Source organism: Astatotilapia calliptera, chromosome 10 (genome assembly GCF_900246225.1).
Source record: "Astatotilapia calliptera chromosome 10, fAstCal1.2, whole genome shotgun sequence".
Lineage (NCBI taxonomy): Eukaryota > Metazoa > Chordata > Actinopteri > Cichliformes > Cichlidae > Astatotilapia > Astatotilapia calliptera.
The window spans coordinates 27,485,491-27,504,425 of record NC_039311.1 but is presented as its reverse complement, the minus strand read 5'-3'; the positions used below and the strand labels follow the sequence as shown (position 1 = coordinate 27,504,425).

At 39.9% G+C, this 18,935-nt stretch overlaps 1 protein-coding gene across 1 annotated transcript; it reads right to left on the bottom strand.

Annotated features, from left to right (window-relative positions):
• Window positions 1-9,545: 9,545 nt before the first annotated feature.
• On the bottom strand, window positions 9,546-14,055 carry kcnj1b (potassium inwardly rectifying channel subfamily J member 1b). The gene is made up of 2 exons (XM_026183309.1): window positions 13,543-14,055; window positions 9,546-11,482 (listed from the first exon to the last, which is right to left on the bottom strand). The coding sequence occupies exons 1-2, from the start codon at window positions 13,557-13,559 to the stop codon at window positions 10,327-10,329; spliced, it is 1,173 nt and encodes a 390-aa protein (XP_026039094.1). The 5' UTR covers window positions 13,560-14,055; the 3' UTR covers window positions 9,546-10,326.
• Between the last annotated feature and the right edge of the window lie 4,880 nt (window positions 14,056-18,935).

The following is an 18,935-nucleotide window of genomic DNA, read 5'->3' as shown; positions in this document are numbered from 1 at the left end:
TTCCATGTGTCTGTGTTTCTGTTTGTTTTTTATGCTGTTTGTGTTTTTATTTATTGTTGGGAAAACAATAAAGTAAATACAACAGACGAGAAGTCGGAGAAAAACACGAGCAGTCACTCTGTTTTAACCTCACGTGTTCACGGGTCTTATTTTGTTGTTGTTGTTGTTGTTGAAAGATAAAAATCGTGGGAATAACTCAGATTTTTATTTTAAAGTCTGTGTTCAGGTGTTCAAACATCCAGAACGATCTGAAAACAGAAAAACATAAATATTTAAAAGATGGACCCACCTAAAACCAGGATTCTGTTTTGATTGTTGATTGGATGAATCGCACCTCGTCTTTCCATTACTTCTTTTTTATTTTTTTTCCACATGTGACTTCATGCCTTGGGCCACACCAACTTAAATGACAAAGTATCCTGTTAATGTGCACAAATAAAAATAATAAATCACAAATTCCTTAATAATTAGAAACTTTTTTAATTACTTTTTAATATGCTGATATGCTTTCGTTTCAAGTTGAGATATTAATCAAATGTCTCTATGATCAGTGTAAAGGAGATGGTTTAATCCCTCTCTGCGGTTTCTCCTGCAGAACTAAGAATATGGAAAAAGCCTGAATTGTTGAAACCTTCCTTTAGCTGCAACATTTACAGAAAATTAACATCTGAAAAACATCTGAGCATAAACTGCTGATGTAACTGGGCGCTGGCTTCAACAAACATGCAGTTGTGTGTCCACTCAGGGTCTTTTTTGGGGGGCAGGGCAAAGTGGTGCTGCTTGTTGAGCTTTAGCACAGATGGACCCAAGGGTCCCTTTCTATGGCAGTGGTTCTCAAGCTGTGGGGCGTGGATGTCCAGAGGGGACGTATGGAATGAAACTAAATCAGGATGATTTTTGTAGAGAAAATAGAAGTATAGTAGTATAGAGTTTATTCTGATATTCAGATTTCTACTTGAGTTTCTGGACACACATAATTTTGGGTTTGGGGGGTGTTTCTTATTTTTATGTTTCTAATTGCAGTTTTTCATGTTTTCTGTTGTTTCAGAATACAAACTTTCACATTTTTTGTTTTGTTTTTTGTTTTTTTACATTTCTGTAGACTTTCACCTTTAATTTTTTTTCCCCCAGTGTGATTCTACCGACAAATTACATAATACAAAACACCAACAATTAATATTTTTCAGTTTTAAAGGGTGAAAAACTCAACATTTGAAGTTGTCCGCTGTAGCTTGTGACATGGGGCCGTGGGCATTTTTAAGATGGGCATGCCATAAAAAGTTTGAGAACCACTGCTTTACCAGATCCCTCCCCCCATCCATAACCAGAGCAACGATACCAAATCACCTCCAAGCACATCCCATAGTTGCAGTAAGATTCTGGGGCTTCAGAGGCTTAGAGCCCCCCCCCCCCCCCCCCCTTTTTTTTTCTTTTTTTTCCCCTCTCTGTCTGAATCCCCTCAACCCTCCAAATTCACTGGGATTTTATTCATGCTGATGATTTGTGTAAGACTGGCTGCTTAATGTGTTTGGAGAATCCTCAAAAACGATGTAAAGTGCTTGTTTTGTTGTTTCTGAGCCCGTGCTTTTTGTTTGTTTGGTTATTGTGTGTCTCTTTTCTAACTCGGACTCATCCCAGCAGCCTTTCCCAAAAAAAACAACAAAAAAAGAGAGTAATAAAACAGATAAATGAATGTCTCTTTATAATTTAAATTATGAGCCAAACGGCCTCAAAACATTTCAGATGATTTGCATCGCAGCATCCACGGTGGAGGAGCTGTGGCTGCAGGCGCTTGCACCAGATGATTATGAGTGACGTCAAAGCTGATCAGCGCCACAGTGAGTGAAGATGAGCTAATAATATCCAAGTTGAGTCATTTACATGCCTGCATCAGCTTATGGTACAGTACAGTATGTGTGACTGGATCCACGTGGCTGTCAGAAGCACTCAAAGAGCTGAAAGCTGTGAATGTCACCTTACTGAGGAGAAACAATAAGAGTGTGCTTTAAAAATAACTTCATCCTTTGAGTGATTTCTGAGGGTCTTTTACTTTTCAAAATAAAATGACAGCAGAAGCCTCATATTTAAACTGTGGGAATACACAACAAAGCATGTCAACTCCCACAGCAGGGAAACAGATGATGATTCAGATACTGAATCATTATATTCATGGTAAAGGGCAACATGCCATTAAAAGTCCCGAGTCTGGGAGAAAAGCTGTGGCATTTCTGTAAATACGTTTTTGTCATTTGAGTCCGAGCTTGCTTCGTAAAATCTCCAGAGCAGGTTTTGTGGAGCACACCACATGGCTTTAATTTGCTGTGACAGCTACTTTCCAACCCAAAATAATTGAGCCGAACGATCTAAAGACACAATTTTATATTTTCCAGCCTCTCTGGAAGCTTTCAAGTCGCAGCAGCTTGTCAAAGATGGAAACGTTTCAGTCCCCTGCGTGATGGATGGAGCTGTGACGTTTCAACGTTATGTTAAACAGAAATTTCTTGCATGGATGCGGAAACTTGAAATCCAGACTCTTTCTTACAGTTGGAAGTGAGTACTTACTTTGAGTTGTTCACAGAAAGTTAAGTAGGTTACAAGCACACAGGAGAAGTCAAGTATACCTCAGAGCTGCACAGAGGAAACGGGAAAAACATTCAAAAAATGACTAAAAATAAACGAAACAAAAACCCAACTGGGAAGTAGTAGAGTGACAGTGGTTCCCAACATGTAGGTCAGAACCCCACACGTGGCCACAGTTGAAGGGTCCTGAGGTAATAAAAGCCAAACTGTTTTTAAGTGAAAAGAAAAATTCTCCCGCTAAACAGTTAGTTTGAAATGCCATATAAACATCAGGTTTCACTTTCTCTCTCTTAAGGGTTTGGTACCAAAACATCCTGTTTTAGAACAGTACAAGGTAATAGTTCAGGTTAAAAAGCACCTGGTTTGTAAGATACCAGGATAGTGGATTCCACACGTGTTCATCTTAGATGTATGTATTGACATAGCCACTTAACATCACCATAATGAACAGTATAAAAAAATGAACATAGCTATGGTGGTATTACCCATCGGTTAATCCAAGCAATTTTGCTGTCGCCATATTGGAGTTTTCAAACCAAGGCATGTCTGAAATTTTATAAAATGTGCTTAATGTTTTAATTATTTTGACCTAAAATGAGCGAGATTAGAGCTGAGGGCTGTTTTCCCAAAAGATATATACAGGACCAGTCTTTGTGCAACCAGAGGAGTCCCCCCTTTGTGGCCATTAAAAAGAAGGCAGATTTGAGGCACCCACTTTGGTTGATGATAATACATCTACACCTTAACTTGTAGTACAATGGAGGAGGATGGTCTCAGAAGAAATGCTTGTATCCTGGGATTAAACTAGGCTCAGAGCTGATCCTGCTAACCAAAGCTGCGGTGTTGGTCACACAGCAGAATAACTATTAATACCTGTGTGACTCATTAAAATATATTTTTCTAAACAACAGGTTTCATAACCCAGAAAACTTTTCAAAGTCTGATCTTTCCATCAGTTGCAGCGACCTCCCACTCGGTGCTTTTTCGACACCAGGTTACAAAAATTTGCAAGGTCTGCAAAAACATTCAAACTGCCCGTAAAGTTTAAAGTTCCACCAAATGCACCACACCATGTTTCAGAAGCAGCTGTACCTTCAGCCCTCGTTTTAGCGACTCAGTCTGTTGTTTTTTTACGGAAATAACGTCATACTGAGCAGAGCAGCTGAGGCGGGAAGGAAGTTGGATGCAAAAACAACATACAGGGACCTGTTAGACTAAACATTTTGCTTTAGAAACGGTTCCAGTGTGATAAGCCAAAACCACATATGAACCCATTGTGTTCCTGGGTGAAGTCCTCCAGAGGGAGCACATGGATGTATTATAGGACCTGGATAATTGACTCAGAAAAGCTTTAACCGTCTGCATTTGCAGAAGCTGTTGTTAAGTGTCTCCAAATCAAACAGCTACTAAATTTTTAAGTTTTATTTTAAAACTAAATTCACCTCACTGAGCAGTTTCAATCTCGCCCTGATGACCATGAAGATCTAAGCGTAATTCCTTTGCAGGGAAGGCAATCTATAAAATGAGAGACTCTGCTCCCCATTAGTTCAAAAGAATAAAGGCACCTATCTTAGTGCCAGCAGGTGTGTGACTGAAAGGTCACTGGTTTATATCACTGGTCCACCTGGGAGAGGAAATACGGGCATTCATAAATCTTTCTGTTAACTGCCGGGCAAAAAAACGAATAAACTAATGCCTCAAACCAAACAATGATGCATTATAGTTCGCTTTTAAATCAGTCTTTATGGCAAAGCTGAGGAAAGTCATAAATTATTTACATCAAATACATTAGGCCATACACAGCCTCTCTGTTCAGTTGAGGAGCTGCTGAAACATGTATGTGATGAATATTTTTGCTGGCAGTACAGCTGGTCGACTGAGAGAGGCTGTCTGCACATCTGATTTGCTGAAACACAGTGAGCAACATCCCTGTTGAATTTGTTTGGTGAAGGCATAATTTTAGGAATGATAGCATAAAAGCTCTGTGCATCATTTTCCTCCACCTGACACTGAGATATCACAATCTCTTCACTGCAGTTGTGACATCTGGATTTAGCACACCAGCCCTCGAGGACAGCTTCTAAAGCAGAAGCAGCTGCTCCACTCATGACTCCTGCATCTTTTTTTGGAGAGAGTGTCACTTAGGTCATATTTAAACTTTGTTTAATCAGTATTTTTAGCACATTAGCCACTCTCACTCTGGGGATCGGTATGTTTGCTGGCTGATCCAGCATTTTTGGTCCAGACTGAAATAATTAGGTTGATGACTTGCAGGGGGGGCGCTAATAGTTATACATAAATTCAAGTCCCCTGAAGTGAAATCCTGAATTTTAGCGGTCCCTGACTGCTTCACGAGGTTCACTATGAAGTTTTCTCCTGGTTTAGAGATTCAATTCCCCTTTTGATCTCCTAACTTTCATGTAGCACCACCATCAAGTTTAAATGCAGACAAAAAGTGGATGTTTCCCATGGCTTTAGCTTTGTGTTTGCATACTGAAACAGTGGAATAACATGGTGAGCATGGTAACCATGGTTACCTTGGAAAGTGTCTGCCTTTTAGCAGTGTTATGATGAACAAGTAATTGATAAATGTAGATAACCTACGCTGCCATTCATTCCAGCAGTGTGCCAACCACGGGCTGAAAAATGAATCCACCGCAAAGTATTAAACACTGCAGTTCCTTTTATGGCCACTTGAGGCTGCGTCCAAATAAAGAATTTGCAGAATAAAAGGTTTTGGTCTATATGCACACAAAACACACACACACTCCATCCCCACTGTCTGGGCTTCCAGGGACAATAGCTACAAGATGACAGTAATACAAACGACAATGCAAATAGCAGCTTTATGGAAGGGCAAGCAGGGCCTGTTTTGCTTGCCCTGATGAAATGCCACTGCCTTTGATTGGCAAGATTGTGAAAAAACCTGATGTGGGGTTTAGATAACAGGTTGAGTAGGTAAAGACTGTTTGTCTGTGATGTGTTACTAAAGCTGCTGGGGTCCCCTTTTGCAGCTGCTTTTATTTGTTTTAAAAGAGATTAAAGGTGCTGTAAGCCATGCTGACAATGACAATAATCCAGATGTCACAAGGATGTCCAATTTGTCCGTCCTTGTGGCATATTTCAGTACCAATCCAAATTTATTGTATAGTAATTTCTAAAAAAAAAAAAAAAGCTTCCCAGGAAATTGATTAATTTCATAGTATATTCTTTTATTTTACAAACAAAAGGGCTTGTGTGGAGGATTAGGCGTGACTCTCCTGGCCCTCCATAGTCATAGGTGATGAAATGAAAACTTCACTGACAATGTTTTTCAGGAGAGCCAACAGATAGTTTCAAATTATGAACATGTAGCTCTGCTCTCAGTTTTGTTGGAAACTGAAGGTGGCGAAATTAAATCACAGCTGTAATTAAAACGCAGAAATAGGTCCTAAATGAAAGGCAGCTCCATCAGCTTCACTAATTAATTAGTTCTTAAATAGTTAATTAAAAGGAAGCACACTTGCTCAGTGGTTGGCACTGATCACATAGCGAGTAGACTGACTAAGGTGTCGGAGTGCAAGTTGCTCATTCTGTTTCCTCCCACAGTTCAAAAGCATCAGATGATGGGGCTTCCTGGTCTCTTTACTGTTTATGAGCTGTATTTACTGACCATATGAGAGTCTCTCAATCGGTGGAAATACATCTATGTCTACAACAGAAATTAATACAGAAGTCAACTCTTTCATTAATTCTTTTTTTAAAAAGCTTACAAACATGGTTGGAAATCAGATTTCTGAGTTTAACAAGAATACTGAGCCTTTTTATCAAATCAGTATCGTGACTGTCCAAATGTGGGTCATCTTGACTTAAACAGTTTAATTATGAGGCTTCTGTTGATTTAAACATAATTAAATAACTAAATGTTCTTTAGTAAAGGCTCAACCATCCATATTTTTTCTCCGACCCAGTTTTTTTCATTTCATCCAGTGAAATAAAGGCTGCTGGGAAAGTTCTTGTGCATGCTGAGCTTTACATAAGAAATCTACTAATACGATCGTGCTGACATACTATTGAAGAATTTCAGTGGGATGACATCTCTTGTTGCTACAGTGTGTTTCCTGCCAACACTCCAACATCCAAGTGACCTTAAACAACATGTTTACATGTGAAATGAATTCCATTTGCTTCCCACATGAATCCAGAGGAGTTGACAATAAAATACATTTAACATTCGGAGTGAATCTGTCCTTCACTTTATTACTGTTTAATTACAGTTTCTTGAATTTCTTTTGTTGTGCTTCATTGACTACAGTCAGAACATTGAATTCTTTTGTGCTAACAGAATCCAGATTGATGGTGGAATATTGGATCTATTGTTTTGCATCACAGCAAATTATAGCATAATTAGAAAAAAAATGCAAATTTTAAAAGAAATAAATCAGGACAAAAGACGAATAAAGCGAGCATTACTTATGGTTGTAGAAAAATGGGTCACATCTGCACATTGTAGCCAGTCTTGAATGTAAATTTGTGATAATTCATATAAATAACATCACTACCGTACTCTCAAAATATTAGGTGCATGTGTTAACTACTAAAATAACGACCCACACACTAAATAAAACCATAATTTATCAAATGAATAGAAAAGAAAAAGTTATTTTAAAAGGTTTTGCCATAGATTTCCATAGAGCTCAACATTGACCTCCCACTTTTTCAAAGGCTACATTCTGGTATTAAATTTTCATGTCATTTTCTTGAGAAAATCCCTATATAAAGTTTTTATAACTTCACTGCTTTCTCAATGCATTTTTTTCTTACTAGTCTGATGTCAGTTAAGCCCCGCCTCCTACTGTATAAATATGACCTATCAAAAATAATTAGGCATCAAAGTACTCTTGGGAACAGCTGCATGTTCTTAATTCTTATACATCATTTAAAAAACCAAAGATTAATGAGAAAATATATAATGAAATACTTAACCTCCTAATTACATTTTTAAATCCACCCTCCAACTTGCATAAAAACTCCAGCAACAGTTAGCCAAATGTATGTTAAGCTGATGCTAACAAGCTAACAGCCCATTGATAACATTAGCATTCTGTGTTACATAACTTTGTGATTTTACAGGTTATATTTGAATGTCTTTGCATGACTTCCTAAGCTTGTAGGAACTGAGACTGTTGTGGAGGACGGCGCCAATGAGATGAGACTGGTAAGAATAAATGTTACAATTAGGCAATGATGAAAATGTGAAACAGCTATTGTTAAAAATGCCAAAATTTTATCACTATTTAATCAACAATTGCAAAAAAATTGTCCACGTTTTGCAAATTTTAATAGACTTTTAACTTTATACAAGTGCTGTTACTATTTTGTCTGTAGTTTAATTGCTTCTGCAGGTCTTCACTTCTTTTTTTCTTGTTCGGTTAGAGAAATGTAGCCTATTTGGCCTTGAACAAGTGCATTAAAGTCAGATTCAGTGTCAGGGACAACCAAAGGGCAGGATGTAGCTGTACAATACCCAGGTCTGGTCTTAAAGCCTTATGTAGGTCTCAGAAGTTCTAGAACTTCAAAGTTCTGTGACCAGAACTTTAAAACAACATCCTCTAAATAAAAACTAGACAAACATAGCAACAGTAACCAAGGAAAGCAGTGCTTTTGTGTAATTATTCCATCTCCATGGCACTGGGGGATAAAGTGCGTCGTTATAAACGAATCAGGCCTCTACCAGATTAACAAAAGCTTCTGCACCTTCCACTCAGCTCTCTCATCTCTGTCTACTTAATTTTTTCTATTCAGCTGCTTCAGACTCACTGTGCCGATCTCTTTCAGCAGTTCTGCTCATTGTTATGCAGATGAAGCCCAGTAAACTTGCCTCTGTAAATCCAAATGGGATGAAAGCCATTTCAGAAGTCTGTCACTTCCTCACTGACAAAAATGTCGAATGCCAGTCTTAAATGAACAGCCTGCCTTGCTGTTGGAACACCTGCAGAGACGCGGTGCTGCCATAACAAGGTCCATCAATCCACCCCGAAACGGTGGATGAATGTTATCAGATGTTGTTTTGTCGGTTCTGTCTTCTGCCATCAGTACACTGTGGGGCATTGGGGAAAAGTGTGAACATCAAAAGTTTGTTGTATGAACCTTTTCAAACATCCCTGAGAATATGAGAGACTGCTGGCAGAACTGGGACAGTTGGGAGAGAAAAAAACAACAAAAAACCGTCTTTATTGCTGAATGAATTCTTTGTAATGTAAGATGGCACTGATCCTAGCCATGGTCTGATCTTCTTTGGTGGTTCGGCCAGCTGTCTCAGCTTTTTTGGCATCTTTATGTATTGTTGAAAACAGACATCAATTTAGGAGAACATGACTATGTGACGAACATCTTATACAGAGTCATCAGGATGAGTCCTCATTGCCTCTTATGTTTTACATTTCATTTATGTTTCATGAAATCTGGGAAATAATCCTTTATACTCAAGCTAATACTATACTAATACTAATACTAATGCAGAATGACTATCAAAAGCTGTTGCAATACAAAAAAGCTTTAATTTTTTTGTCAGCAAATGATAGACATCCTATATCCATCCAGTTTCTGGCACTTACATGGGTCTGGGTTGTGAAGGGGGAGGCAGTCGACACTCTTCTCGGGGGACACTGAGGTGTTCCAGAGCCAGCCAAGACCTTTCCAGCATGTCCTGGGTCTGCCCAGCGGGCCTCCTCCTGGCTATATGAAAGACCTCACATGGGAGACGCCCCAGTCGGGTACCAGAACTACGTTAGCTTGCTTCTCCTGTGGACCCGTCACTCATAGGAGGGTATAAGGCCTCCTTCAACTGTGGATTGGGGTGGCACTCAGGGGCAAAGGTCCTGGGAGTCCGATCACCAGCTCCCAAACTACTAAGGGTTGTCCTATCTCTGCATGCACAGTACTGCACAATGCATCTACTACATGATACACCCATTTCGCATAAATCAGTCAATTTGAAGTTATATTATCTACATCTTTGTGGTATATTTCAGTTCTGTTTATAGCACACTCTGATGAAATATTCAATGTGTAAAGTACAAATTGTGCAATAAAATCAAATGTAAGTCAGTGAATTGTGAAAAAGCTTTTATTCCAACTAAGGATGTTACTTTCCCTGAGAAGTTAGCGTACAGCGTTACACAGGATGATCTACAAAATGTAGACTGGTCACAGTTAAAATCCCAGTTTCCTAATTATTCAGGCATACAGGATCTGTCAAAATGACAAAAAACACCACAAAGTTAGTGTTGTAATAGAAATAATATGCAAACTCAAAAGGCACTACCTTTTATTTCCTCCTGCAGCCTTTAAGGCACACACTTTTCATTATAACAGGCTCAGGTCCTAATCTTCTCAAGAAGTACCCACTGTGCATCTGCTCTTTTACCCCCTTTCATTTTCTGTGCGTCAGAGCTACAATCCATCTTTCTGACGTTACCTATTCAAAGTCCCAACAGAGGTTTGATTGCAATGAGCAACTCCCACTCTGTCTGATTTTTTTTCAAACAGTTTAACAGCTGTGGATGTTCGTTCTGTTTAAGGAAAAAGAGCTGACAACAATTCAGATGCTGAATGGTTCACCGTGACCAAATATTTATTCGCCGGTGCAGTCTGACTTAGAGTGAAACTGGTTCAAAGGAAGTGATAGGCGCCAGCTTTTACCACTTTACTTCCCACATTCTGATTCACAGTTTCAATGAAAGCGTAGGCTCCTTTTCTACCAGCTCACATTGTAGTGACATCCACAGAGTCATGTATGTCAATCACCTGAAAGCCCGGGTTATCAATCCCCCTCTTTAGCTGGTTATTGTGATTTTCTTGGCTGTGGTTGTTGTGGTTTCTCTGGTCTACGTCGGCCTCAAAGCAGTGGACGCAGTGTGGAGTGGTGACCCGGACGCTCTTGGAAAAGTTAGAAAAATCCACATGGTACTTTCCTGTCTTGGTGTGGGAGATAATCGGCAGAAAGCTGTATCCCCACTGGATCTCCTGTGGGATGTAGGAAGTTCGGACCTGACAGGAGGAGCTGGTGGACTCGGCTGTCCCATCCAAAAAGACCACCAATTCAAAGTCCTGCTGAGGAAGGGTGTCAGCCGACAGATCAAAGAAAGGACTCGATCTGTTAATCACATGGTACAGGGTCAAGGGGCAAACAAAAAACAAGTTATCCTTGCCAGCATCAACCATGAAGTCAATATCCACCTGGTCCAGGATGATGGTCTCGCCATCCGGTGTGGTCGTTGTCCTCAGCAACTTCCCATAGATCTGGCTTCCGATTAGTAAGGTCTTTCGAAGGTTGGCCACTCTGATCAGGAGACACAGACTTCCTTTCTTCAAGCAGATGACAGCTGTGTGGCTGAAGGTCACAGTCTTTGCCCTTTTCTTTGGTAAGGAGATTTTAGCTAGGATGATACCACACATGAAGCAGTTGATAAAAACCCCAACTAGAGACTGGATGACAATTAGAGCCACCGTGCCAGCACAGTGGCCAGTCAGTGCTCTGCCTCCATACCCAATGGTGGTCTGGGTCTCTAACGAGTACAGGAATGCCGTTGTGAGCCCGTTAACGTTGTCTATACACTGGATGTGTCCTTCAGTGCGGTTCTGTCCAGCGAGATCCCCGTTGCTCTTTGCAATCCAGTACCACAACAGGCTGAAAATGAACCAGCTGCCTGTGAACACAGCCACAAACAAAAGGAGAACAAACCGCCAGCGAATCTCCACAAAGGTGGTCCAGAAGTCTACCAGGTACGCAAACTGGTTACTGTACTCGATGTTCCCGAACTCAATGTTGCAGTGCCCGTCTTTGGTGACCAGGCGGGTTCTGTGGTTTCGTTGTCCAGCTGGCTGGTTGTGACCCTGGAGCAGCTGGAACATCCTGGAGCTGGAGGAACAAATACAGTTAAGTATTAGAGAGTACAAACTCTCCTCTAGGGAAGTTAATGCTTGCAAAATCACACATGCAACACCTACACATTCAGAAAAAAACCCCTCTCAGTTTACATATTTCTACCTTTATTATCGCTATGACCTTTAATACCTTTAGTCTTCTTTCAGATAATTCCACCTTTAGTACCTTTATTCTACTGTTTGATAATTCTACTTTTATTACCTTTGTTTTACGTTTGTCAGGGGTTGTTTTTAGTATTGTCTTTTGTACCTTAAAAGGTCAGACTTGTATTTAAATGAACTAGTTTAAAAATTTGCAAAATTAGGTACATGCTGCCCCTTATTTTATAATATGCTTTTTTTCATCTTACTGATGGCTCAAAGCTCCCACAACTACAAAGCAGATACAGAATGAAACTTGTCAGAGTGTAAAATCTTAAAATCTAAGCATCAAATGTTTTGTATTTGACCAAACAAAGACTCTTTCCTGATATTGCACCTAAAATCTAGAAGAAATTGTACTGTACTAAAAGGTACACACAGTTACTTTAAGGTAAAATAATTAGCCCAAGAGAGTAGATTCAGGTTCACTGTTCCGCTGGGACAGAAACTGAGTGTACTATCGTTTAACGTTATCGTTAGAATGAGGAGAAAGTTAGCTGAGACCTTACACAGATAATATTAAAAAAAACATTTGACAGATTTAATGTCCACATAGACAAACAGGGCAAAAGTCAGTGTGTTACACTAGTGATCTGTGTTTCCATGCATGTCTAACTACCAAGAAAATCTAATTTAAAGACTAAAACAAATAATGATTCGATTTTGATTAACAAGTATTTTCTGCGCTGGCCTGTTGCTCATTCCCGTGTGACACGGAGCTCCATTATCATTATAAATCTATTAGAAACATCAATTAACCACTCAGTTTATTACCACAAACACACACACTACATTTAATTTAGATTTAATCACACATACACATGCCCTGCTGCTGTAAATACTAATTACAGGAATTTGTAACTGAGAATAGTCCCTCCACAAATCCACATTTACACCTTTAACTGTTTAAAAAAAAAACTATGATGCACAGCAAACTACTGAACCTTTTTTTAAATAAAAGTGTAATGCATCTTATGGATTTTAGTTTTGTTTATGAAGATTTACAAATAGAGCAATAAAAAAAAAACAGGTTTTGAGCAGAAATATATGAGCAATATGATCATACAGTTTTAGCCAGTTTTGTTAATTAAGGCTTTGTGCTCAAATATGAGATATTATAGTATTTTTTTTTTTAAATTGTAAAAAGAAAATGTATAGATTCCTGTCAAGTAAGGTGACCCAGACTCATTTCTTGCACTGTAAATTACATTTTGGCCCCCCAATGTTTTCTTCAGTAGAAAAAAAGACCACTCACAGATGCATTGTTCTGGTCTTCTTATAAAACATGTAAAACCTGCACCAGGCTCGTTCAACCTTGAAAATACAGCCTCAACCAGTAAACAAATGTCAGAACAAGACAGAAAAGGGGGACTAAAATTTAGAGATCGAGGGTATAACAGGTAGAGAATTTCCTTTCTTATCATTAGAATAGAAGTATTTCCAAGATAATACATAACCTATGTATGCACAAATACATTGTACTTATTAACTGATCTGAATGGTCGTTAAATAGCAGAGTATGTACCGTGCAGCGTGTACCGCGTGGTCCACTTTGAGTGTTGCATAAGACGTACTGAATAGATTGCAAAAAGGACCCAAAACTTTAAAAGTTACATATTTTTGGACTGAAGTTTACCCCAGATTGAAAATAACCACAGGTTGTATCTTAAGAGCTATTTGTTCAACATTTAACCGTTTTAACAACTGTTTTTTTTTTTCAGTCATTCATGGAGGTGAATGACTGAAAACGGAGGTAATTTTCTTCCAAGCAGCTACAGTCGCCCTAAAAACACTATGGATAATATATATATATATATATATGTGTGTGTAAAATAAGTAAAGCTTTAGATCTTCAGTTTTGTAGAAAAATAGAAAAGTTTTGTTGGGACATACCTGCTCCGTGAGACCATGGGCCCAAAGTGCTCACTGGATCTCTGCAGGACCTTCAGACTCCTTTCTTTCAGCAAGTGGCCATGGAGGCGTTGGAAAGATTTTAATCCACAGTGAAATTTCCTAATCCCAGCCACATGCCACCATGTACACTGGCTCCATACACTCAGAAGAGCCAGCCAGGGAGCTCCCAGTGGCCGTCAGTCCTCTGAGACCGACAGAAGGACTCTCTTCTTCAACCCATCAAAAAAGTTTAATAACACAACCTCGGGCTTCATCGGGAGTGGGCTCGCCTCGGCTGCAGCAGCTTTTGACAGTGTAGATTTGGGGACCAGCACGAGGAGGGGGGAATGTTCGGGAAGTTTGGTGTAAAAGGCCTCGACGCCTTTGTGTGGCTGAAGGTGCGTCTATTGAAGAGGCCTCAGTGACCGGTGCAAGCACTCATGCTGTTTTGTTTTCAGCCCTGAGAACATTTGAGATTTACGTCAGGCCTCACAAAGAATTCCCTCAGTTGCATTTCCCCTGGTTCCCCTCCCCCTCTTTGAACCTGCAAGGCTGCCTCCCATTTACATCAGAATGAAGAGCTGCAGGGCAAGAGTGTCTGCAATATTCTGCTGGCTGCAGGAGGACCATTTTCATATCTGTGGAGCAGATTACCATGATCTGTGATGCTGAATTGATAAGCCCACCCCAACCCCAGCAGTGATGAATATAAATGCCACAGCTGCATGTAAGTAAAGGGAGAAGGAAGTGGATGCAGAGGGTCTGCAATTCAGATAGAATCTTACAGGCTCCTGTAGCAGCGTAATTTAAAGAAAGTCATCTCACACCCAAGTGTGTTTAGCTCCAGGCGCTGTGCATTTCTAAACGTGCTGGCAGAACACATCTGCACATCACACTCTGCAGGTTCATTGAAGGCAAAGTTCAGCATTTGGGGAAATAAGCTCATTAAGTTTCTTGCCAAGAGTTAGAAAAAGCATGTCTGTATGCTCGATATGAGGGAAATACGACCCTCGACTGAGTTAGCTGTGCAAAAAGAATGGAAACGGCAAGAGGAGCACACCCTGGTTTAGTCCTTCACATCTCACTAATGAACGTTGATTCATACAAAAGGAGAACTGTGTGAATGTGAAACACTATGAAGCAAGCTGAGGTTAAAAGGTGATATATAAGTGCAGACCATTAACAATCATCACATTCTCCCAGCAGGACTCCAAGAAACTGCTGTGACCAACAAAGTCAGAGCACGTCAACTACAACTGTTCAGAGAAAATACTTTATTTTTATAGGTTTTATTTTTATTTTTACACCATTTTTCACTCTAAATGTGATACAAAGTGGATCTTTGCGTGAAGAGGGGGGAAGAGGAAGCAGAAAGAGTTCAATCCAAATCGCTTATCCAGGCCGAGGTCAAAGACACAAAAGTTCGTTCCCAGTATGCCCACCTGTGCAAATCAGGTAAATCCAATGATGACGAGTTCAAAGGTAAGGAAGCAGCAAAAAGACACAAAATTCAAAGAAAAGACGTGACACTTATTTTTTCAATGCAAAGGTTTCAGCCTTGTGGCCTTCAACTGCCACAGGCTAAGGAGGAAAACAACACTTTACAGTTCCTCCATGGAGATCCTGAGATATATATAATCTCTCCAGCAGGTTTAGGCCCTACCCTGGGGCGTCCTCCTACTCGGATTTGCCTGGAAAACCTGGACACATCCAAGTGCGGGACAACATTGCTTGGAAGTGGGAAACCGTGGTTTCCTCTTGGAGCCAGAACTAGGAGGAGAGCATTTAAGGCAGTGTCTAATGGCCAGGCCTGGATGGAGCCGTGGACCCTGTTCACCACCCTCCAGGACAGGCACTGGGGTTGGATGCACAGCGAGCTAGCGAAGGTTGGAGCCTGGGAGTGTTGATGGTCACATTGTAGATAGCTGCCTCTCCTTGAGCGTGGATCAGCTGGAGGTTTCTTCCTGTTAAAAGGGAGCTTTTCCTTCCCACTGTCACCAAAGTGTTTGCTCATAGGGGGTCATCTAATTGTTGAGGTTTTTTCTCTCTTTTCTCTGTATTATTGTTGGGTCTTTAGCTTAAAATATAAAGTGCCTTGGGGTGACTGGTATTGTGATTTGGCACGAAATAAATAACATAAAATTTAATTTAATTCAGTTGAAAGGAACCAAAACAAGACAGACCAGACCAATCAGAATGGAAAGGAGCACAGACAATCCAAATAAACCATTTAATTTATTTATACTGGGTTCTGTGTCTGCTTTGGCTTTCCACATAAATTATGACAGATTTAATGAGCAGCTTTCTCAACATCCCTTAACTGTAAAATAAACCCCAATGGTTTTAATCGTGTGTACCCTGAGCTGATTTGATGACGGAGGGGGTTAAGTTCAGCCCGACAGCTCACTCATTACCATCTCTGTGATGAAAACATGATCCACTTTCAAGGCAGTTTATGAATTGCTTTCCGGTAACTTTGGCAGAGGGGCTTTTGTCGTAGCTCTGCTTTCATACTTACCTCAGAGGCAGTGAAGGAACCTGTTGGTGGGGTTTTGCCGGTGACTGACTCTGCCGTGCAAAATGATTCATTCTTTGCTGGTTTGCTGCATTGAGCGGCAGGAAGCTGAGATGTGGAGGATGCGGAGGTGTCTGGTCTGTGGGGAGCAGGGTGGTTCATAAACTCCTCTGAAGTTGCAAGGCGAAACCACAAATAATGCAAAATTGTTTTTCAGCGATGGAAGGCAACACTTGCAGGTGCAATTAGTCCCAAACTTGTCGCTGTGTACTGCTCGTACTTCTTCTGCAGCACCTGGCAGTCCTCTTCACTGTTTTTAAAGAGGGAACAGCTGTGCCATCCTGAACGATCTGGTGCCTGTCTTAGGTGTGATAAATTAACCTAAACTTGTAGAGTTTTCTGTAATTTAAAAATTATAGATGGACTACTACGTGGGAACAGTGGAGCCCTGAAGTCAATCAGGGCCCTTCACCAGCACGTTTCTTAATAATTAGTGTCACTTTTGATCAAATTCACAACATAGTCCAATGGGGAAAGATATTGTATCATTTTTATGACACACCAAAAAATACATTTTACATGTTTTACGTGATGGCAAGCTACATTGTAGCCACAGCCGCCCCGGAGCAGCTGTGGCTACAATGTAGCTTGCCATCACCAGTGTGTGAATGTGTGTGTGAATAGGTGGATGACTGAATCTGTAAAGCGCTTTGAGGTCCTTAGGGACTAGTAAAGCACTATACAAATACAGGCCATTTACCATTATTGTATTTACGTAAGTGATCTCTCTATCACTATCTCTACCACTAACTGAAAACAACAAATGGTTCACCTCATCTTCAGTTTCTTCAGTTCTAAAACCACAAGATAAAGAGTCCAAGGTAGTGGGGGTTGTCCCTTAGACCTACTAGGGCCAGTTTTTGCCTTTTCCCCTTCTTATGCACCTCATCACTGTGGTGTACATCCTTCTTCCTAAAAAGCATTATTGTAGCCAGTTAATTCTTTCCCCTGACCTTACAGCAGTATTCTTTTTTTTTTTATCATCCACACCAGTGTGACATTTTCCAGTTTGAAAGGTTAATTTTTGAATATATTTAGAATAAACAGATCCAGTCTTGGTATGAAAAATGAAAAGTCTGTTTTGAAACGTTCAGACTCCGATCTGGCATCCAGACCGCAGCTCCTGCTGCCTACATGTGTGCCCCGAAGAAATATTAACTCGCATGATAATCACAGGCAAAATATACAAGTGGCAGCTGTGGTACTGACTTGAATTAATCACCTAGCTCTGGGTTCTAAATCTATACAGAGTTTGCATGAAACATGTCAGAAGCGATGACGCTCCAAGCTTAAAATTACCCACTGAAATGGCGCCATCTGCTGCATGTTTTGTGTAAAACACCAGGAACTCCTGCATAAAAGACTATTGTTTTGTTTGCAGTGCTCGATAAGAAAGTAAGGCGGATGTTTTTAAGAAATGAAATGCTTTGAGAGTGTCTACATATAAGGTCTTATTTTGAAAAGGTTCAGTATCTGTCAGTACGATCATATTTATGATCGTACTGACCACCTGCTGTGCCGCCTTTTATGCGCTTTTTAATCACACAAATTCAATACAGAGTAAACATTCTGACAGTAAATCATACTGAGAGAAAGCAGATAACACCACCTTATATATGTTTACACATTTAAGTGTATGACAGATATAGTTTTTCACTTTCAGTAAGCAGATGATTGTCAAAGACATTTTTTTAATGATGTTTTTTAAGACATGGAAACTGCAAAGTTCAGCTTACACAGGATAATCCGATGATCCTGTCACTAATTAGTTATTTGGAAAATTAGCTTTTCTTCTTTCTAAAGTTAAATGAGTCACTGCACCTTTTTTATGCCTATTCCTTCTGGAGATTTAAAAGAGGAGCAGCGGCAACAAATGAAGGAAACAGGAAGTCAGGCAACAACTCCACGTTTTTCTTGAAAAATTGTCTTACTGATAAAAATGTAATTACACTGATCAATACAACACAATTACAGTATATTGATCAAATTAGAAAAATACACAAAAAGTATACAAAGCTGTTAAAAGTACCACAGTTAAAACCGTTGCATGGGACAGCACATATGCATCTGATGATGTTTCACTCTAAATTTGCACGTTCCGACTGCGTAACGGTACCAAACAGCCGAGTTCAGTGGAAATCTGGAAAGCAGAAGTTATTCCTGTTACTCTGTATCAGGAGTGAGTCAGCTGCTGGCTCACCTCCATGCATATTTTTTGTCTTCTAATGAAGAAGCATCTCTTAGTTCCACTTTATTCTCAGTGGTTCCTCCTGCTGATTTCTTTAGAAAGGAACATTATTGCCTCTGAAATCAGACTAATAAAAGATACTGGTGCTGCCAGTAAGGTTCATTATTAAATGAAATCAAATGATCATTTAAAAGAATTAAACTCTTGATTTAAAACATGTTCTATATGCACGGAAAAAGTCCAAATTAAAGGATAATTCAGTTCACCACACCTTTGGTCTCATCACAGCAATAAGCGGGGCGTGGCCACGTGACCGGCTGACGGTGCCCACTCAATTCAACGCTTGATAGTTTACCAAATTGAAATGCACAGAGGAGCCAGTCAGTTTCAAAATGAAAGACCCCGAGCAGAGTAGGTGCTCTGAATCTGAAGCAAAATCTTGTAGGAAGTCATTTCCAGGGTTGTTATATTAAATATGACACTTTTACTATTATGGTTTATAACATAGTCTGAGCAACAGTTTTACTGTTTGCCTTTTTTGTGTTTAATGTCTTTAAGATCTTAAATAGTGTTTTCTGAAAATTTGTGTGCCTGAGAATTGGAAAAAATTCAAAATCTTAATATAAAGAA